At 38.6% G+C, this 23,871-nt stretch overlaps 1 protein-coding gene across 2 annotated transcripts in view; it reads left to right on the forward strand.

The window, feature by feature from the left end:
* Positions 1-23,871, forward strand: part of LYRM7 (LYR motif containing 7) — a 262,162-nt gene that overhangs the window by 85,325 nt on the left and 152,966 nt on the right. For both annotated transcript variants that reach the window (XM_044060811.1, XM_044060812.1), the window contains exon 3: positions 21,653-21,723. In XM_044060811.1, the coding sequence (XP_043916746.1) occupies positions 21,653-21,723 (71 nt within the window). The remainder of the gene's footprint in view (positions 1-21,652; positions 21,724-23,871) is intronic.

Consider the following 23,871-nt stretch of genomic DNA (forward strand, 5'->3'; position numbering starts at 1 on the left):
GTTTTCCATTTGAAACCAGTGGCGTGCAATCAGGTAACAACATTACTAATATGCGTTCAGTTGATAACATGGAGGGAATCCCAAACAAGCAGGGGATCCCCATTATGGCTAATTTTTTGTCTAATAACAATTTCTTTAGCCAGGAGTTCCATCCGCATGTATTGCCTACCCTAGGAGGAACTTCAAATTGTGGCACTTTATCAGAAAAAATAGACTCATTTGATAATAAACTATACAGATGTAAAAAATTACAACTGGAGGTTTCATATCTAACTGAGTGTATTAGGAACAAGGTTATTCCCAAGGGCCTGCGCCAATGGCGATTTCCTGCTGGTCTTTTGGAAAGTTCCCCTTTTTATCAGGAACTCCTGGACTTGTTTGATCGACAAAGTACCGAATTTTTACAGGCCCTCATAGCTTATTATTCTAAAGACATAGCAGTTCTAATGGAGGAGCTTGAAAATTTAGAACAATCTATTATATCTGACAGGGAGTTTTTTCGGTATAAATATGAATACTGTCGTATCTTTACAAGTATTGAAGCAAGCATGGAAAAACTTCTGGCCATTAAGAAAAAGAAATTGACAAGGGATATAACTGATTATAACAATAAATGTGCCTATCCAAAACCTCCTAAAGCATCAACAACGGTCCCTGATGGGGCTGCTGATCAACCCAATAACATTGGGGAACCAAATCAAAGAACAAATAATAATTTCAGTAGCAACAATTATTCAACTGAACAAAGGCAGGGGCCAAGAAGGAGCCCCAGGTTCAACAACAATAATAGCAATGGTAATGTCCAGGTCCCTAATCAGGGACATGCACAAGTAGCTGGATCAATGAATTTTAACCAACAGAATATCATTATTGAAGACGAGATTGAACAGAATAATCAGGGTTTTCATTTGGTGAACAATTCCAAGAGGAAGAACCCCCCTCAAATACAGAGGCAGAACAATGCGAGGAACAAAAGACGGGGGAGGAGATGATCTTGAACCCTGATTTTGGCATTGATCCTATTCTGTTAAAAAGTTCATATAGTGACTTTGTCTTGTACAACTATACTCTCCTGAATATACAACAGGATATGGTTGATTTTTTCGCTAAGGACTTAACGTTTGTTCCTGCCCGACATATGGACATAACTAAGACCATAATTGATCTAAAAATTTACGTTAGAAAATTAAATTTGAATTTTCTAATGGGGAATAATACCCCGGTTCTTAATAGCTTAAAAGTGTCAAGTTCTTATAACCCATTGTTACATCCTATTTTATCAACCTTTGAAAAAATGTGTGAATTAGATTTATGGGCTATTAAGAACCATGTCACATATAACAGGGTTAAAGGTGTTAACAACATGTCTAGGCTCGAATGGGACTTTTTACATCTATTGAAGGATTGCAATGTTCGAGTCATGAGACCGGACAAAGGTGGGGGGGTGGTCTTAATGGATCAATATAAATATGTTGAATACATGATGGAACATCTTGACACCATGGCTTATGAGCAGGTATCACTAAACGAAATACATGGTGCATACAGAAAAATATATGGTACTCTTAATGATCTGTTTTTGGAGGGGTTTATTGATTCAGATGTTTTTCACTATTTGGAAATGTCTGCACCCAGAATCCCTGCATTTTTTGGTGCACCTAAGCTACATAAGCGACTACAGGCCCCACCGTTTAGACCTATCATTGATGGTAGAGGGTCCATCACCTATGCTTGCGCTAAGTATGTGGATAGTATTTTGAAGCCCCTTATAGGGACAGTCAAACATATTTGTAAAGACTCTTGGTCTTTCTTGAGGGACATTAGTAATCAAATATATTCCGTTGACTCAGTGTTTTTGACAATAGATGTTAAAGACCTCTATACGGTTATCCCCCAGGATTTAGGCCTAGTATGGGTCAGGGAGTTCTTGTCAGCTAGAAAAATACAGGATGATACCATCTATACTGTTGAAACCCTTCTAGAATTAGTGTTAAAGAACAATTTTTTTACCTTTGAAGGTAATTTTTACCTACAAACATGAGGGGTGGCGATGGGCTCCCCATGTGGGGGCTCATTCGCGAATGCAGTCATGACTCACTGGGAGGATGAATTCTTGTTTAAGGATGACATTTTTCAACAACATGTCTCCTTTCACACAAGGTACCAGGATGACATTTTCTGCATTTGGAAGGGGGATAAATCAATTATTCCAGAGTTTATTGATAACATGACAAATATGACAGAATTCCTTCGTTTTACATATTCAGTGGCTGACTCTGAAATGAATTATCTAGATGTTCTTTTATCTAAGGATATTATCAACAATAGTTTCAAAAGTACTATATATAGAAAGCCCACATATTCTAACTCACTGCTACATTTTTCAAGTAACCATCCATACCATCAAAAAAGATCAGTTATCAAGAGTCAACTGGTCAGAGCAGCACGGATGGTGACGGACGATAGTGACTTTCAAATAGAATGTGAAAAATTGATAGATATGTTTACATCAAGGGGTTACCCTCTATACCTAGTCAATAATATTGTGCTAGAAGTCACTAATAAACGTGAGGAGGGGCATTTTTCACCTTTGCTTCCCGCCATAAACATTAATAACCGAGATGTTAATCCTGTAATTTTAAGTCCACAAGTAGAGACATTCACATTAAATTCACCTAAACCTAATTATTGCTGTAGTTTTCTTCATACATATTCTATGGATTTCCAACAGATAATAGAAATTATTAATAAAAACTGGGAGGTTGTTAAACACGATAAAGGATTAGTTGTCCTCCTTGGTGAAAAACCTAAAATAACATACAGGAGAGGGGACAACCTCAAATGTATTATGGAAAAAACAAAGCAAAAACGGATGTCCAACTGTCCACAAGGGATGTATTGATGTGGAACATGCAGTCAGTGTACGCACATAAAAACTGGCACTACTTGTAGCATAAATGGCATAGAATATAAGATCAATAGTCACTTTACTTGTGAAACAAAATCAGTAGTCTATGCTGCCCTATGTAACCTATGTAAAGCTTTCTACATAGGAAAAACCGAGCGTAAATTAAAGACCAGAATTTACGAGCATATGAATGCTGTTTCCAAAAAGGATCAGAATAATGCTCTAGCTCGGCATGTTGTGGAAAATAGTGGGCACGCTTTCAAGTTTGTTATTTTGCAGCAAAGAATACAAGATATTAGAGGGGGACCCTGGCAAGTCCGTCTAGAAATTGATGAATTATGTTGGCAAATTCGTACTAGGGCACAAGTTACACCAGGTATAAATGAGGCCCTTTCTATTAAATGTGTTTTGAAATGGTTGGCCTACAATAGATAAACACAATAGATGATATGACTGTGAACATAATGTCATGGTTTATACATAAATAGTAGTATGAATTTGTAGGCTTTATTATGAAGGTTAGTATTTTAGACATGTGAACTAACATTAATGTATTATCTATTTAGGCCTATTTAATGTGCCATATTATTATTGATTCATAGTAGTAAGAGTAATAATTGTTAGCAATAGTGTAATTTGTTGGTATAATATTTAGATTTATTTAGTCACAAAACAAAACATTACCAGTTTTGTCACTAAGATAAAATGTATAGTACTCTTATAACAGTACCTTTTGTAATATGACGATTCAAAGGATATTTAAACCTATGAAATTTGTGTAATTGATGAATTTTAAGGTTATGTTTAGCATTTGACTTTTTTTAGCCATCGCTTACTTTAGCATTAATTTCCGTATTTGTATAATACGGAAATGGCCTGCCGTAATGCAAAAGAAGGGATTTTTGTTTAATTGATAGCAACAAGCAAGATATGTATCATGTTTTAAACATTGGATGTTTTTATATGTATTTTTATAGCTGATAGTAGCGCAAGTAAAATTATATAGGTAGCGATCTTATATTAAGGTCGCTATGACAACCTAAGCGTTTCAATAATGCACTTTAAGGTTATTGGACATTTTATACGTATTGATGTATAAATAAGCTCTCCATGTCCAGCTGTGTAATCTGAGGAAGGTGGGTTATTTTACCCGCCGAAAGCGCTAATTTTATTTGTGGAAATATTAAATCATCATCATTTTAATAGTTGAGCCTACTCTTATTGTGTTCCAGATCGTTTTTTTGTTTTTTTCGGCAATGTCCCAAAGACAAATCTTCCAACATAAAAGGTCTGTCAAAAAGCAAATTGAAGGTCATGCTACTTAACGCTAGGAGCCTTAACCTGAAAATGCACTGACTGGAGGCTCTCCTCACACTGAAAGATGCCAATGTCTGTGCGGTCACGGAAACTTGGTTCAGGGCTGCCCAGAATACCCCTACCTTGCCAAGCTGTACCTCATTCCACACATTCTGACTCCAAAATGAGCTCGGGAAGACTAAGGGTAGTGGAGTCTCTATCTTCATTAAGGACAGGCACACCTCCAGATAGGTTTGCCAGCATGATGCATTGGATCTACTCCCGTGCAACTGACAGTTGGCAAGACATCCATCCAAGTTACAGCCAGCTGCAGAACCCCCTCCATGACTGAGGACACCCACTCCTCCTACCTGGCCCTACTTGAGTCCATCAAGGTACCCCCTAACACCCTGATCCTTGGTGACTTCAACTACCCCACTATAGATTGGGTGAACTATTCCTGCACTAATGCACTCATCCAATGATTCCTTGACTTCATCATTTCTAATGCACTAGACCAGCTCATCTCATCCCCTACAAGGGGAGATAACATTCTGGACTTGGTTCTTACCAACATGGGCAACCGCTGTACCACTCTTATAGTATGTTCTTCCCTGGTGAGATCAGATCATTGGTGTGTCTCATTCAAAGTTTCTATCCCATACAAGCCCCACCCCTACCCCAGCTGTAACCAGGCTAAAAAACTTCTCAAAAGCTAACTACAACCTCCTAAGGGAGGGTATCAGTAGCTTCACTGCACCCCCCCCCCAAAAGATGCAGACAACTATGCTGAACAGTAGGTCAGTGCAGTATACAAGCACCTGTACAACTGCATGGACTCGGCTATACCCAACAGAACTAAAACCCACTCCTCAAGGAAACACAAACATGTCTGGTGGACATCCTCTATCAACAGGTTTTACAACAAAAGGAATAAACTGTTGTCCAAGGGTAAAAAGGAACTCATTTCAAATCGGAAAATCTCCCTCCTCCCCCTCAACAAGCAAATTAGATCACTAGTGAAAACCTCCAAAGCCAATTATGAATCGAAACAAGCCTCCGAAACAAAGGGAAACCACAAAGCCTTCTTCAGTTACATCGGGAACCTCTGTGACAAAGGCCAGATTTGTTCTGAATTGGTACCTAACAGTATCACTTACACTGATCCTTTTTACTTAGCCAACCTGCTAGCAGATAGGTTCAGTGCAAACTTCTCCCCCTGTCCCCCCCAAAGGCCCATTTGACATCCCCAGTACTTGTCCCGCACCTCAGATCTCTGTAGCTCAAGTATTAAAGGCCCTATCCAAGGCAAAGAACACAGCTTTCATGGGACCTAATAGTATCCCAGGCTGTATTCTGCACCATCTCCAGCAAGAAGTAGCTTCGCCATTGTGCATTCTATTCAACCACAGCCTAAGTACAGGCTTCATTCTAGCAGAGTGGAGAACTGCCATTGTCATCCCTTTGCACAAAGTTGGTGCCACTAATGACCCTAAAAACTATCACCCCATTAGCTTGACAAGTCTGATCTATAAAGCCATGGAGTGTATGGATCTTATAAACAAGGATGTAGGGAATCTCCAAGCACTTGACCCCACCCAGTGTGGATTCATCAAGGGCAGATCTTGCCTGTTGAACCTGGTTGACTTCTTTGAGAGTGTCACCAAGGCCCTGGATGAGGGGAAGTCAGTGCATATAACTTACTTTGACTTGGCCACGGCCTTTGACACAATCCCCCATTCAGACATCATCGAAAAGCTAACATAACTTGGCATAAATCCCTGTCTCCTTAGGTGGGTGGCCAACTGGCTCACCAGTAGGACCCACAAGGTCAAAATAGACACCTCCACCTTCAACAGCAGACCTGTCACTAGTGGTGTTCCCCAGGGATCTATCCTGGGACCCCTACTATTTGGCATCTACTTCCTAGAGGTCCAGGCAAAGACAAAAGGCCTGTGGCTGGCCAAGTTTGCAGACAACTGTAAGCTGGGTGCTGTCATTGACTCCCGACATGATGTTATACTGCAAGGGGGTCTCACAGCAGCAAATAACTTGTGTCAAAGTCATGGCCTTAAGTTAAATGCAAAAAAATGTATTATCATACCATTCAGCAAAAATATGGCCCGTACCAATTACCACATCAATGGCAACCCCCTATACACACAACCTGTGGTGAGAGACCTGGGTTCCCAGGTTGAAAACAATCTTACATTCGACCATCATGTAGTAGCAGTAGTCAGAAAAGTCTTTTACTTGATTCATCACAAAAGTAAAGGGATTGCATGCAGAAAAAAGGAGGATATTACCTCTCTGTACTCTCCCTCATTAGGCCAAGAATTGAGGATAACGCCCCATTTGGTATGTACCTCTCCGAACACCTGCATCAACTGGAAAGGCCACAGAAGTATCTGTCAAAGAGAACCTATGACCTCCAAGACCTGTCCTATGTGGACAGGTTCAAATCACTATCAGTCTACTCAGTATCATACAGATTGCTCAGAGGTGATCTGTGTCTCACCTACAAGGCAATCTCGGACCCTGCCTTACTAGAGATGCTCCATATCCGCAAGTCCAACTCCTCAGGCGTTACTTGCTTAAAATACCTAAATCTAATATGCAACATCAACAAAACCTGCTAGAGAGATAGATTTGTCTCCCAGAGGCTGCCCCATCTCTGGAATAGATTTCTCATATACGTCCAGCAGAGTACCTCGCTGACCCTTTTCGAGTGTAAACCTTGATGAGTGGATGGGAAACCACAAATTTTGTCTCAGGGGTTCCACCTGTGTCCCTCATTGACAGGGGCAACAGATGCTGACTGAGGTTTCTTTTGTAGGGATAAACTCTTTGCTAGGCTTGTAAGGACCCCAGCGCCATTAGCCTAGCAACCACCTATGATACTGTGAGCCATCTGTGTTAAAATGTATTGTCCTTCAACCTTGTAACATTTATTACCAATCAAAACTATCTCACAGAGGGCCTTGCAAAGACTCATCCCCCAGCCTGACAAGATCGTGGTGTTCTGTTGATTAATCTGGTTGCCACAGATACCTGCCACAAAGTAGACTGTTGATTAATCTGGTTTCCACAGATACATAACATAACATTTAACATAACATAACATCCCTTAACTCCTTTAGCTCTTACTTTCCTTTCAATTATCTGTCAGTATACAGTAGTTTCCTAATAGTTAGCAATCCTCTTGGGTCTCCTTGAAATTGATTACATGTATAGCTCTGCAATTTTGGGACTGTTCACATATCTGCTGACCTCACAAGACCCCAACATAGTGAAAGTTTTGAAACATGAGGAGAATAAGTCTAAGATGACATCCTTGCTTGGTTTAGCAGAAGCATAGTGGCATCAAGTAGGAATGGAGATCATACCAGAAGTAGATAAAAGTCAAGCAGCAACTGAATGTGCCAAAAAACAAAATAAAGAATACAAGGTGAAGGATCAGCTGAGAAGGCAAGAAATGTGGAAAAATGCATAAATATAGTTGCAGGTATAGAAAACTTCTGGAAGAACCTCATGTTGATCAGAATCAAATGCAGGAATGGTTAAGGAGAGGCGAATTCAGACCAAAAGATGAAAGGTTAATACTTGTGGCCTAAGATAGTGGGCCTCATACACATTGCTTTACAAAGTCCATTGAACATGTGGGAGAAACAGACATATGTAGGTTTTGTAAAACAGAACTGGAAACAGTCGCACACTTTATTCCTGGTTGTGACATACTAATGACAGAAGGATTGTTTACTGAAAGGCATAATAATGTGGCAAGACAGTTTCACTGGGGATTGTGCAAACATTGTAATATTGAAGCAGCTGAAAAACCCTGGAAACATGAGCCACAAAGCATCATAGAAAATGATGGTCTACATCACATGGGATCACCCATTACCAGCAGTTCAAAAGATGGATGTGAGAAAAACAGATAGGGTTGTCCAAGAAAAGAAGACAAATGTAGCATCGATCATTGAAATTGCTACACCTAGTGACTGCAGTCTCTTGTGTACAGAGAGTCACAAAGTCATAAAGTATCAGGATTTGCAGGCAGAAACTAAAGCAGTGTGGAAGAAAAATACCCAGACAGTTCCAATAGTAGTAGGAGCAACGGGTCTTGTATAAAAGAATCTGTAGTCATATTAGATATGTTACCAATACATGTAACTCCGTACGAATTGCAAAAGGAATGAGTACTGGGCACATTGCGGATGCTGCAAAGAGCACTCGTGGCTAACATCAAAGATTGAAACAATACTAATTTCATAAACTTTAATCATATTTTGACTTAGGAATGGGTTCCATTCCCGTCATGGAATTAGATACCAAAAGACTTGGAGAAATTGAAAAAAGAGAATGAAGTTGTAAGGCGCTTAAAATAAGGATAGTGTTTATATGAAAATATATGTTGCATAATTTTGCATCTGTATTTTAGTTTTGGCTTGATTTAAATATATCATAAACATTTTATTTCATTAATTTGTGAAAAAACTATATGTTAATATGTATTTAGTGAAGAATAAACATGAGATATAATATTTTTCCATAACAGTCACCCCCATTTCACACTTTGTGTCACATACCTCCCACAATTATATTTATTTTTTTTTATTTGATAAAGTATGCCTCAGTATCATCATAGTCATCATCTACAATGATCTGGTTTTCATTTACTTTAAGTTCATTATCAGATATTTTTTATAAGTGGCATTGTGTATGCGGGTGAGGTCGAGCATTTTTTAATCACAGCCTTTAGAACAGAAGATATTAAAACACTTAAAACAATATTAACAATTATTATAATGATACCTTGTTAATGTACTGATTTATAAGTTACCAAATGCACTGCCTAACCTTCCAAAAAGTGTCCATTGTTTAGCTGTCCTAGTCAGGTCTTTGGACGTTTGCTCCATAAAATTGGCCAACTTCTGTTGTTTATCATGACAGTCAATGATATAAGAACAACGGCAACTTTCTATGAGGGCACATGAACCTCCATTAGCAGCTAGCATTATGTCGAGTGCCAGCCAATTTTGTAGTATCACACTTTGAATTTCAGTAATTTTTTGATTATTAATCCTAATGTGATGTGAAGTGTGTTTTGTTACCACCTGAAGAACTTGAGCAAGCGTGGTGATTTTGAGTATTGTTCTCTGCACTCCATACATAGGAATAAAAGCTGAAAATGCTTGTTCTGCCCAGTGAATTGCCCGTGTATTTTTCAGTCTGCATGCTGGAGGGATTTTGAAGTGTTGAACAGCAGGGGTGATATAGCCCACAATACAACATTCATACAAGTTTGTAGGCAGCCAGGGGTAGGTACAAACAGCACAAATGTAATAACAATCCTCTATCATGCCCATGCCACACCTCCAGTCATAGCTTTTTAAGTGTAAAGTGTTCAACACACTTTCATGTCTAGTGTCATTGCATCTGCTGGTTCCCATTGGTACAGTCCCATTTTTGGCATAACACGTATCTCCATGATTTGTTGTTGCAATCTGAAGGGACACAACCTTTGAAAGATCAATCACATTATGCCAAATTAAGTTAGTATCACTAAGTTCCTTTTTAAATTTCACTTGTGATGAACGAATCAGAATCATGGGAATCCCTGCCCTAGAATGATGAAGTATATGGGAACATACCCAACAGTTTGTCAATTAAGTCCACAGCATATTGTCGAAGAACCAACAGGAAGCTATTTTTTCTTGACCAGGTTCTAAGAGGAAATGCTGACAAAAAAAAGGAAGTACCTGCTGCCACTGCATTCATCATGGACTGCCATCCGAGTCTATTTTTTTTAATTCTTCACTGGGGTAGATAGTTCATCCTTTTTCCTTTGTTTTTTTTCTTTGTTTGCTGACAAAGATGATTTGTCTGGGGCCTCCACATACTAAGTCTTTTTACAATGCAGTGAATTAATCCAGTTTGGGAAACCTGCAGTGCACACCATTAAAAACAGTCACCAAAACTTGAAAAGCACCTTTCCACTTTGGACTTGAACTGTTTTTTTTTTTCTTTGGAAGGTTTTAACATAAACCCAATCACTGGGCTGCACTTGTGACAGGGCTGATCAGGAGTTAGAGGAAGAGGTTTTTGTAGAGGTCTGTGGTACTGCTGCATAAAATTAATAAGTTTTGTGCAGTAAGACAATGTAACATCATCAGTGAGAGTCTCCCCATTAACATCTCATAGGGACTCAATCTCCTTGTAGTATTTAATGTACTCCTCATACTCATTAATGCTAAGGGAAGTGACTCTGGACATTTAAGATTTAGTTTGGCACAAATCTTTGAAATCTTGTTCTTAGGGGTCCTCTATACCAATTCAGAGACTGAAAATGGTTGGGACAGTGAAGACTTAATCTAGTGTTAAATATTTTGCACAGTTATTTTATGAGTAAATTATTAAAATGTGTTCCCTGGTCACTATTGATAGTGCAGTTCACACCAAACCAAGGAATACATTTAAAAAATAAGTTTATAATAATTGTTACAGAATCTGCCTTGTGGCATAACTTCCACCCATACAGAGAACATACAGACCAAGACTAGTATGTACTGTAAATTATGCACCTCGGGCATCTGAACAATGCCCAGTTATACATTAACAGAAGGTCCCCAAGGTGGTGGTAAACATGCAGCTTTAAGATTTGCATTTTTGCTAACATTGTGTTTTAAACATACTGCACAATTATTAATATACTAAAGAATCAAAGAAGAGACATGAGGGGCATACAGCTGTGAGTAATTTGGTTAAGTAACACTGTCTTACTTGCATGAGCTGGTAAATGATATGCCCTTACCAGGTAAGGTAGCAAGGATGCAGGCGACACCAGTCAGCTATCAGGATGTTGAACAAAAAATACCTAACTTATTTGGGTTACCTAAACTTCACAAAAAACTTCAGGATCCCCCTATGAGAGCCTTAGTTAATGCAAAGTTTTCCATCACATAAGCTTGTTCTAAGTATGTAGACTCTGTTTTAAAGAAGTATGTGGTTAAGGAAGACCAGATCTGTAAGGACTCTTGGGCCTTTTTAAAAGTAGTGGACAAGTTTGAATTCCAAGACAATGTAATGTTTTTAACCATAGACGTCGTTGACCTATATTTTACTTTTCCACATGATGTAGGCTTAGAGTATGTAACAGAAAGATTGTTATTTTATGGGGCAGACAGTAAAGAAATTAGATTAATTCAGGAGATGCTGGATGTTATTTTGAATAGTAATTTTGTGAAGTTCAGCAGTGAAATTTACAAACAGGTGGTTGGTGTAGCGATGGGCTCCCCGTGTGGGGCGAGCCACGCTAACTTGGTGCTGTCACATTGGGAATGTAAGAATATTTTCAAAAAAGAGGTGTACAAGAAGGTGAAGTTATACAACAGGTATTTGGATGATATCTTTATTTTGTTTGAAGGTAATGAAAATGAAGCAAAGATGTTTGTAGAGTATTTGAAGAATAGTACTCTTCCTCAGATTCACTTACACCTTCCACAAAGACACTATTAATTTCCTTGATGTAGATCTAAAAAAGGACACGGTTGGAAAGAGGTATTTGGCTAAGATTTACAGGAAACCTACGTACTCAGACACCCTTTTACATGTTACCAGTTGTCACCCTTTCCATCAGAAAAGGTCTGTCTTAAAAGGTCAATTAGTAAGGGCAGCTCAGATGGCAACTGAGATTCATACTTTTGAAGACAAATGTAGTTTGTTAAGAAATATGTTTTTGCGTAGGGGTTATCCTGAAAGTTTAGTGTTTGAATTGATAGGTGAAGTATGGCACAAAAGACTTTGTTGAACTTGCAGCCCAATTTTATCTAGAAGACCTCAAAGTATCAATGGAGGTGATGTAAATAGTATTGAATTGTCCACTATTCACAATTTGCCTTTGAACAATGTAGATGAGTCTGACAAACCATTTTTCAAAAAGAGTTTTATAGGGTCATAGGTTCATAGGTAGGTACTAGGCTATTGGCTCAAGGGCCTACGTAAGCCTAGCCAGCAAGGTACCATAGCTTACGCCACCCAAGAAAGTTATTACACCTTTTTGTACAGAAGCAGGTGAGATTGGTAATAGTTTGAGAAGGAACTGGAATTTACTCTCACACGAAAGAGACTTAGTGGAAAAGGTGGGTATCCACCCTACTATAATTTTTAGGAAGGGTAGGAACTTGAAGAACATAGTGGAGACCAACATTAGGAAGTCCCACAGGATTGGGGGTACTTACAAATGTGAATCTTGTAATTACTGTAGGTATATTGCTACAGGTATCAGTTTTGTAGTCAACCACTATGTTTATAAGGCTAGAGGTAGATACAACTGTAACTCTAAATCAGTGGTTTATTTAGCTTCCTGTCAGTCATGCCTTTTATGTTGGGAAAACTGACAGGAAGCTTAAAGAAAGGATTTACGAACACATTTACCACATTAAGAAGAACAGCAACACTAATGCACTGGCAAGACACTGTAATGAGTACCCCACCCACAGTTTTTTGTTCAAAATTATTGATCAGGTAGTTACAGATGGAAATGGTGGACCTTGTCAGTTGTTAGAAAAGTATGAATTGTTATGGCAGCTTAGGTTAAATTCCTATACTTTGCCTGGTATTAATGAGATTACTTCTTTGTCTTGCGTTTTGAAGTTGAAAATTCTCTGCTTCGGTAGATTTTTTTCCTTTTTCTTAATAATCTTTTATCTTTTATTATTGTACATGTGATTAGTGATTTTAAAATTTCTTATTTATTTCATTTTATTTTTTACTAGTAAATGTACTGATTTTTATACAAAGTAGGTAAGAATCGGTGTTACCACAATATATTATATTGTATATTATAAATTATTTATTGTTTCTTTACATTTTAATGCAATGAAATTTATGAGGTTTGGGACTATTTTTTCATGTGTATGGTAGAATATGTATGTATTTGTATGTATTTTTACAACTTCTTAGCAACCTTTACAGTGTATTTGTGATGTACCTTTAAATTTAAGAGTAAGTATAAGAGCCGATTGGTTTGGAATTGGCACCTTTTTGGCTTTAAAAAGTATGTTACACTGTTTTTACATGTTTGTGTGATGAAGTCTACCTATTTGGGTAGACAAAAAGCGCTTCACTACATTAAAGTCCGTTTTGGTGTTTTGGAGACTACTGGCTGTTTTTGTATTTTTACAGAAAAATAAGTGGCTGTAGGTGGTATGAAACTCAATATTGTTACTGGATTTGAAACCACAAGAAAATACTAATGATAATACTGCATTATTTACAGCCCTCAAATCTTGCGCAAACGGATAAGTATCCTTTCCTGGCTTTTTCACAGGGAGAATTGGAATATTACAAGGACTTTTACCTGGCACTGTTGTTCCGTATTTCATTAAAGACTGAATTACAAGTTTGATTTCCTGCTCTGCTTCTGGTTTGAGTGGATACTGTAGAACTCTAGGAAGAGGTTTAGATGGATTCAGTTTTATTTTACTGGTTCTGCAGATTTTAATATGCCTACTTCATTAGCATGTTTAGCCCATAATGTAGCAGGTACCTGATGCAGCAGTTTTTCAGCATTTGTATGCCTTCAACAGGCTGTTCCTCAGTTTGTGCTAAGACTGCTAAATCTTCCCCCTCTGATTTTGTTGGAACATCCAAGTACACCCCTTCTGGTGTACAGTGCATTATGCAGCCCAGTCTGCATAGCAGGCCTCTTTTTAGCAAGTTCTCAGATGCAGTAGTACTCAGAATAAAAAAATGCCTTTCTTCAATAGGTCCTATAGAAATGGGTATAGATTCTGAAACAGGATATGGGACAGTAGCATTTTTTACCCCAACTGCTTTTACTTTGTTTTGATATCGATATCTGACTATCTGAATTAACTTTTAATACAGATCTAGTGGCTCCAGTGAACGCTAGAAAAGGAATTTCCTTTTAGTTTAGTTTTACCTCAACACAGGGTCCCTTTTGATCTATTGCCAACAGAGGATCAATATGTATTTCTGTTACATTAACCTGACATAGTCGGTACAGTGATTTGGCTCCTTCCAATGTGAGGAGGTGGTGAAGGAAATGCAGTGTTGCTATAATTCAGCTGCCATTCAGGCCAGGTATCTTGGACTGTCTGTGCTCAGTTGTGAGGGCATTCTCCTCATCAGTGTCCTGCTTCACCACAACTGAAGCATGATCCATCAGCTGAGGTAGGAGGGGCACTGCCAGCTCATTGTTGCCAACCAGCTGCACCTTGTTCCCCTCAACCAGCACTTTTACTAAACCCCCAGCAACTCCTCTCCCCCTTCCCCTGCCTCTGCTTCATTCCCTTGGTGCTTTTAACTGCCTTATTTGCAAAGTTAACAGCTTATCCTCAGTATCCTTTCTTTGTTTTTCCTGATACTCAGTATAGTGATTTGCAGCACTTAATAAGGACTCCAAATCCTTTCCTTGCCCATCTACAAGGACTTGCTTAATTTGATTTTGTACAGGGGCTTGCAGTCCCTGCACAAAAGCAGCTGCAATAGTTGTCTTCACTTGTCTTTCTGGATCTGATATTCCTGAATGTTGAGCAAACATTGCTTTGAGACAAAATAATCTGCAGGGGCTTCACCTTTATTTTGCTTACATGCTGTATTTTAGACCAATCTGTCTTAACACACTTGTTTAACTTTTTTTTAACAACCCCGTCCTTTTGTCTGTAAGTGCATTCCCTGTGAAAGTAAAATTTATTTCAGCCTTTGCAAGCAACTGTTTTTTTTATTTTATTTTATCTGAAGTGGCTACCCAATGCAGCTGGTTCATATCTGTCAAAGGAGGTTGTAGCAGTCTATTTGTTTGTGTCTTTCGGCTTTTCCTGGTTAGGGGTTGCCACAGCGGAACTCCGGTCCGCTAATGATTGGCAGTAGAGTTTTACGTGCTGGCTTGCCGGGCCTAACGCACAACCTTCAATGAAGGAACGCCCGTTCACGCATGTCGCCACACAGAAGACGCTCTGAGAATCGAACGGGCAACGTCTAACTGTGAGGTAATTCCTCCTTAAACCTTAACATCTTTTCTAATGTTTGGAAGATTTATGGACATAGTATGCATATCAGTAGGAGTCCAAGGGCAATGAACAGGCTCTCTATTATTGGCCCCTAATATTTCTCTGAGTGGTGCCAAAAGATCCTCTCCAGAGGCAACGACCTCTTTTCCTACCCTGTTGTGTGATATGAGAGGAAGAGGAAGAAACTTCTCTGACTGTCTTTGCCTCTTTTGAAGATGAGGGCTAAACAGGGGAACTAGGTAGGTTGAGATATAACAATACCACTCTGACTTGGCATCCAGTGGACAGTTGACCAAAATGCAAGGGTCTGAGAAACAGTGGATGCCTGCAAGGGAGCTACCTGTACCAGTGCATATAGGGGTGGGAGTGCAGTAGCTACTGGAGGATTATCATCCTCTTTGAACTCTCTGCTTTTTGGGCATCTCTAGCTTCTCTCAAACCTGCCAAGACAGGATAAAGGGATCCCTTTTTTTACTGGTCTGTACTGGCTTTTAACATCCTTTACCTGTTGTAGCAACTTCTTATTAGTATCCTGTAGTCCCTTTAATGCTGATTCCTTTTCCCCTTTAAGGGCTTTGATATACCAAAAATAAAATACTGTCCATTGTTCTCCACTTGTTTTGTTTTTCTTTTCTTTTAAAATACCCTTCGCACTTCCTAATTTATCCTTATCATAAGTTCCATTTAATGGAAATACTTCACCACCAGGGCAATTTTAGTAAGCTTAAACCACTCATTCAAATACTTGCAACTTTCCTTTTTATAATTGTGATTCCATAGCACAATTTGGAAACATCAAAAATATGGACAAAGGCCCATGAAAAATAGGTACAAATCTGTATGCTGACTAACATAACATTTGCATATATAATTATGCAACCCCCCACCCACTCTATTGGAATTATGGGATACCAATTTTCAAATGCAAACCGAAGAACAGACAACCAAAATATGGCCACCCCAGACCCTGTAGTAAATGGTAACCATTTTTTAAATGTGTAGCAATGATGTTCACTGGGAAGGGAGAAGATGATGAACCTTAGGATTTTGTTTTTGGTAACTTGCATAATGTGGGTTTTGTGGTAAAAATAGGGCATTTACTGGTAGGCAATATTCTAATCTTAGCAAAAGAATTTTCTAGTTTGCTAGGACCTCCAAAAGTCATTCTCCATGACTTGCTGATCAATAGCATAGCTAGAGTTTGTGTTGTCCAGGGCTGTCTTTGAGTTTGCCACCCTTCCCCCCCTCACAAAGTCATCGTTAAATGGGGCCCCCCCATACACAGCCCTTCCCCCCCCTGCAGCCATTCCACTATCCTATTACTTGGCTATTTCTCCTTATTTGCCATAAATACTGTAATGTGCATACTGCTTTACTTCTACAGTGATTATTTGGATTTCATTTAAAACTTTTGTTTTACATTTTATAGCACAAACACTAATAGACATCTGCTAAACAAAGCAGTATAGTCTCACAGTGAAAATAGACAACATTAAAACTTCTCTGCCCTTGAAACTCATATTCATTGAAACAGCATCGAAATCCACATTCAAAGAAAATGCATCTGACCAGTGGCGGATAAAGATTACCTTTGGGCTGTTTTCAAATCATAGTCCCCTTGCATATGAAACATACATTTGTTCTTTGATACACCTTCCTGATTGTATTAAATTATATTCCTTGTATATACAGCACACTTGTTAGAGCAGGTTTTAAATTTTTTGTTTTGAACATTTTTCCCGTAAGCAATGAAACAATAATGACAAAACTACCCAATTCAGAACATGTCCATCATATAAGTCTACTCAAACTTCTACAATCCACCAGTATCCGTAAATATGCACAATCTCTGCAGAAGTAAAAGTCCTCTAAATAATTCCACACTAAAGAGATCTGCAACTAATGAAGAGGTTGCTGCTAGCAAACAACTTTATATTTCATTTGTTTCATCTACAAATGTTACATTAAAAAATTATAAGCTAGTAATATTGCAATAGGGAATGGATGGCAAACTGATAAACTAGGTATCTCCGCCAAAAAGGACTTTCTCAGGACTGCAGCATCAACCCCCTTTAAACGTATAACACAGTACAGTATCAGCAGTCCATCTACATACTGTGGGAGTAGAGCCCACAGCCTTCTGCATCAAAGGCAAGTATTCTACCTGTTGTGCTGCTAACAACAAACACAAACAGACTTGGCATAAGCAGCACTAAACTTCTCTCCTCCTGAGGAACTATGCAGCACAAGAAATCCGGAAAAAAACAAAATGTATTGGGGTGGGGGACAAAGGCCCAAAACCAGGGACACAGTTTAAAAATTGCTTGTACAGTCTTTGAAAAGTTGCTAGAATAAAATGTTTTGCATTCCCATGCATTTCCTGAAAGATAAGAAGGCTGAAACTTAAATGGCTGTCATTATTTAGTGAATTCAGTTCTCACTGATTTGCCAGAAAACCACAAATTTTAAGAGGAGCAGACCACAAGTATGAACCAACCATTTCAGACATTCTGTAAAAGTTTGGACAGTTGAGAACTATGGACTTGAGTCCTTGAATCACAAGTGGTAGTAGAATTACAAGGTTTGAGTCTGAGTAACTCAACAGTTATACCTAACTGGGGCATTTTACCCACACATATGAACTCATGCACACACACGTTTCTCAGCTTCAGTACAAATGCAGACTGCAAGCATAATCTGCCATTTCTCAGTTTCAGTACAAATGCAGACTGCAAGTACAATCTGCTGTTTCTCTGATTCAGTACAAATGCAGACTGCAAGTACAATCTGCCATTTCTCAGCTTCAGTACAAATGCAGGCCGTAAGTAAAATCTGCCATTTTTGTCATGAACTAAAGTATTCTTGCACAAAGCAAAGCAATGGAGCACACACACACACAAGTACAAATGCAGACTGCCATTTCAGATAAGTACAAATGCAGAAAGATAAATGCATTGCAGTCTGCCTTTTCAGACAGAATTAATTACAAACGTGCAAAATACGAATCATAAGCAAATTCAGCAAAGTACAGATGTGAGCAAAGCAATGGCGCAGGAGCCATTTCAGCTAAGTACAAATGCAGACTGCCATTTCAGTTTCAGCTTAACATGAACTAAGTACAAATCTGCTGTGTTAATACGTCCTAACCTGGAGGAAGACTGGTGTTCTCTGCATCAAGTTAAATTATGTCTCAGCATTCTGAAGCTCATGCCATGCATGTGATGACGTCAAGCAACAAATTCTTCATAAAAAAAAAAAAAAAATCTTAAATAAAAAACCTGGGAATTTTGGAAATTAAAGGGCCACTCAGGTATTCCTGGGCACCCCAATATTTTGCCCTCAAAACCAGTATTTTATGAGGAATTCAGTACGGTTGAGAGGTATGTGTGATACATAAGACATGCAGGTGTTCCCTTTGCAGGGATATGATCCTGCGTACTTAACGTTGTTCCCATTTCCCTGGATCCTGGTAATCTAGAAAAAATGACGACACCAGTTCACACATCATTCAGGGGGGGAAGGGTAGGAATTCTGTCATTGTGCAATGACAGTGGAAAGGTTTTGATCAGCCTTTTCCCACAGTACCCCCTTGCTTTCTTCCTGTCACAAGCTCAAAATGTACAGTTCCAGCATTGTGATTGGGAAAATGGGCCAGATAGGTACTGTGTCCAGAACTGATCTCTCTTTCAGACTTTCTAAGGGTACTTTCACACATTCACACCTACACCTCAACGTGCTATGGGCTCATGAATTTCATTTACCAGCACATACCCAAGTCTGTGTGCTGTGGCTCATGAATTTCTTTAATTTTTTTCCTCACTCATACATTTAACAACACACAATATCTGTCATACCTGATACCTTTTATTCTTTTGTTTTGAAGGTACTGTTCTCGAAACAAGGCACTTGCTTCTGTTAATTTCTCTTTTGTTGTATGCACATACACATTAATAAATTTCACCATATTTTCTCTGAGGTTCTCTCACTATTACTTTTTATTTATTTATTTTATTATGACATTTGTTAACCGGCTATTTCCAGCTGGGCAGGGAGGCCCGGGGGGTGGGGGGGGGGGCAGTACATATACATAACAGATAACACCAATTCTCATCACATAAACAACCAATGTTTATATGGCTTAGTCAGGGTGTATAAAATTTATTACAGAAATGGAGGAGGCTTGGGGGAGAAGCCTCGTACCTGTACACATCAAGTTGCACTTATAAGCATGCAAATAACAATTTTAGCATAGCATAATCAGTCGTATAGTAATGTTTACAGAACATGATTTTTACTTAGCTTAGTAGTGTCATTGTAATAGAAGAGTACATTGGGGTAGCACTTGTTACAAGGAGTAAGTATTTTGTACATTGATTTAAATAGTGAGCAGCTCTGGCTAGGAAGTTAGTAGGCAGAGAGTGCAGATGCTAGAAGTAATAGATGCCAGTTGCTAGTCCAGAGAGGGGTTGAGAGAGAATGTGAGAAGCAATAGATGGCTGTTGCTTAGTTTAGAGAGAGAGAGAGAGATTGAGAGAGGTGCAGTAGAATAGTTTTAATGGTAAGTTAGGAATGGAGTAGTTATTAGAGGGGTAAAGAGTTTATATGGGGGTAGAGTATAAAGATGGAGGAAAGAGATGTGGGGAGGATGAGGGAGTGGTTGAGTCAGTTGGGTTTTTGGCATGAGCAGACTCAGTTATTTAACTAAAACTAATGTCTTTTGGCTTTTCCTGGTTAGGGGTTGCCATAGCGGAACTCCGGTCCGCTAATGATTGGCAGTGGATTTTTACATTGCCAAGGTGCCAGCCTGACGACCAACCATCAAAGAAGGCATGCCCATTCACACTCGCACCTCCCTGCATGTCTTTAACGTCACTCGACCGTGGGGAAGACATGCAGACTCCACACAGAAGGCACTCCAGCCGAGAATCGAATGGGATAACCTCTTGCTGTGAGGCGACAATGCTAACCGCGGCCTAACAGTTATTCACTCATTCCACTCTTTAACTACAATTATCTAAGAGAGAAAAAAAATGTTTCCACCGATCAATTTTCTCCACCTAGTCTAGCATATTTGCACATCCTGAATTCTTGGGTATCGTAGTCTCTGACTATTCATACAAAGCAGAGTGGAATTCACAGAATAACTTTTGGTGCTGGGCCCTTGTAATTTGTTCTACACTTACCTGCAGCAATACCAAAGTTCATAATCCAAGTCACGGCACAAAATATTAAAGTACAAATTAAATAACAAAGAATTTTACCTTTTGACACAGTCAAGAATGACACTTCAGGATGTGTAAATACTTGTTTATTTCATAAACAGCACTGGGAGACTGCCTACTAAATCTTTAGAATCGTTCTCAAGAAAAAAAGAGAAAACACTTCATACATACATATCTTTTTTAGTCAGCTGCATGCATGCAGAAGTTTGACATTACATTACTTTTATCAAATCAAAATATTTTAAAATAATTTTGCTCCTCTTGATTCTCACTTAGAGCTTCATGTGGACAGTTTACAAATATGTGTTTCAAAACATGAGCCACCTGTGTTAAAATGTATTGTTCTTCAGCCTAGTAAAATTCAGTACCAGTCCGCACTATCTCACAGAGAGCCTTGCAAAAACTCAGCCTCCAGTCTGAGAAGGCCAGAGTGTGCTGTTGATTAATCTGATTCCCACAGATACCAGCCACAATTCATTAACTTTCTGAAACTAGACTTACCAACATAACATACCATAACATACCCTGACTCCTTCAGCACTTACTTTGCCTTCAGTTATCTGTCAGTACACTATAGTTTGCTAATAGAGAGAATACAGTTGTAAAGCACTTAAAATATAAGGCTACTACTTAGACGAAAATATATCTTGCATAATTATGCATCTGCTTTTCAGCTTTCCCTTGACCTAAACCTATAATAAACATTTTATTTGACTCATTTGTGAATAAACTACAAATGAATATGTATTTAGTAATGAATAAACATGAGGCATAATATTTTTCTATAACAGCAGCATCTCCCCTGAAAGTTGCCTTTTTCTTCAACTTTCTGCTACTTAATCCAGATCACCAAATCTGGTCTGGTTTCAGAATTGTCAGATTTACTGCATGTATTTTGTGAAATATGGTGCTGAAGGAATAGTGTCGCAACGATTGATCAGCTGTAAGGTAAGTGGCTGTAAATTGGAGCTGGTTTCATTAGGAATGCTAAGATCTTGCAGTGTGTGTGTCTTTTTCAAAGGCTGCACTTGGCTTGCTTTGAAATGAGTAGGCACTAACAAAAAAAGTTGTATGCCATGGCCCAGAAAAATGAAAAATGCAAACATACATATTGCTTGACTGCTGTAAGAGCTTAATGGCATTATGCTTAAACATATTTTATGTAATGCTAATGTAAATCTTTGTACTAGCTGCAAGACAGAAGATAAATGAAGAGTTCAAGAAACACAGAGCAGAAATCTCTTCAGAGAGAGTACATGAGGTAAATTGGGTAATTTGTGTCACATTTATGTTAATCAGAAAGAATTCTCTTTAAATTTTTTTTTTTTTTTTTTTTTTCTGCACATTGCAATGTGAATTTTTGTGAATAAGGCATAAAATAGAGAGAACAAGAAACCAACAGCGTAAACTGTAATTATTGCTAAAATGTGACATTGCTTAAATCTTTCTTTGACTTTAACATGCAGATTGGTTTGCTTTTCTTTTGTAGTGTATAACTCAAGGTAAATATACCATGGGTAATGCATTCTCTTTTAAACTGGTTTCCAGATAGTTTGCTATCTTATAGCTCTAAGAATTTGACTTCTTGCTTGAGGTTTTTAGTTGACTGTGGCCAATTGTGTGCATAGGTCCTGGCTTTTATGTTTTACTGACCGTAATTCTTTGTTAAACATGTAGAATAATGACTCTGTAGGCACCCAGATGAAATATTATCCATGCAGATTAAACAGTATATATAACCATATTGCCTGTGCGACATCTCAGCAAAACATTAGAGAGGTGGATCAGCCACAGGTCCTTCATTGATTTAGCAATTATTTCCTTTGAGGAGGATTGCCATACAGTAGTCATACCATTTGGATTGTACCCATCGTGTGTATCTTCATCATAGTCTGAATGTATTGACAATACTATTTTACCTGTAAAGAGTGCAGCGCCAACTATATGAACCTTTGTAGGAGTGTGAGGCACATTTATGTATAGCTAGCTTCACCAGGAGGCCCACACCTTGCATCTCCATTGGGGCAATTTTGCCTGTATTTTGGGTACTGCTCATTTGGCATTTATTACTTTTCTTTAGAGATCTGTATATAATTTCAGTCAAAGGCAGATGAAAGGAATACTTTTAACAATTCTAAATGAAGGAAATCACCCACAGATGTTATACTGCTCCATGCAGAACCTACAATGAGAGATCAACAAGAACTTATCCTAGAAAAAAAACAGAGAGCACCGAGGAAAACAAAAGTTGGGGAAAACAGCAGGATTAAGTAAAGCCATTTAGAGGTATGATCAAGATTTTGCATGAATTATGGGAGAAATGGATCCTGGTTTTACTTATTGCCATACAAAGAAAAAAATCCTATCCCAGATGACTGGGGAAAAAAGCATTCTAGTGCCATAGTACAAAAACAAATAGAATTTTCATAATGGAGCAGTATAATTGTATCAAACTCTTGTCACTCTGGGTAGAAGTGCTGGAGAAGGATGATAGATAAATGAATATACAGAATACTATAATAAAAAGTGAACTGGGAGATGAGCAGTTCAAATTCAGGTCTGGATGCAGTACAGCCAACCTGATTTGCACAGTGAAACAAGTAATAGAGAATAAGTCAGAAATTATAAAAAAAAGTTTAAATGGACATTCCTTGGCGTGTATAAAACAGATGACTGTGTTCCAAGAAAGCTGATTTGGGCAGTGATGAGATGGTTCAAAGTACCATAAGCATTGATGGAACTGGTGCAGGCTATGTACAAGGACACAGCAGTGTTTGGACTTGCGGAGGGGTTCCCAGTGGGAGTGGGTATGCATCAGAGTCCAACTGTGAGCCCATTGCTGTTCATAATGGTGATGGACTACATTAGGAAACAGGTCAGAGGAGACAGATTAACAAAACTGTTGTATGCTGACAATGTGGTACTACAAGCAGATTCTGAACAGGAACTTCAGCAAATGAGAAGGTGTAGAAATGCAAAACTGAAGGCACATGGGATGACACTGAGTATAGATAAGACAATGAGTAGGGCAGCAAATGGGGGGAATCATAAACTGAGAAATTAGATAAAGGAGAAGTAGTGGAACAGGGTAACACCTTAAAGTAACTAGGAGGTGTTTTGAGGGAAAGGGAAACCTGAATGAGGAAGTCAGAGCTAGAATCCGAGGTGCTGCAGACAACTGGCAGAAATTGTAAGCAGCAGTGTGTGACGGGAATGCCAAAGATCCGGAAAAGTAAAGTGTACAAAATAGTGGTGAGATCAGTGCTTTTCTATGGCACAAAAACGTGTACAGTGTAGGCAAAACAGCCGAGGAAGCTTAAGGTAATGGAAGTGAAGTGCCCAAGACAGGAGAAAGATGTACACTGTGCTGCAGTTGAAGACATGATGATGCCAGAGTAGGTCTAGTTTA

The sequence above is a fragment of the Protopterus annectens genome, chromosome 2.part0, assembly GCF_019279795.1.
Source record: "Protopterus annectens isolate FY-2018-M chromosome 2.part0, PAN1.0, whole genome shotgun sequence".
NCBI lineage: Eukaryota > Metazoa > Chordata > Ceratodontiformes > Protopteridae > Protopterus > Protopterus annectens.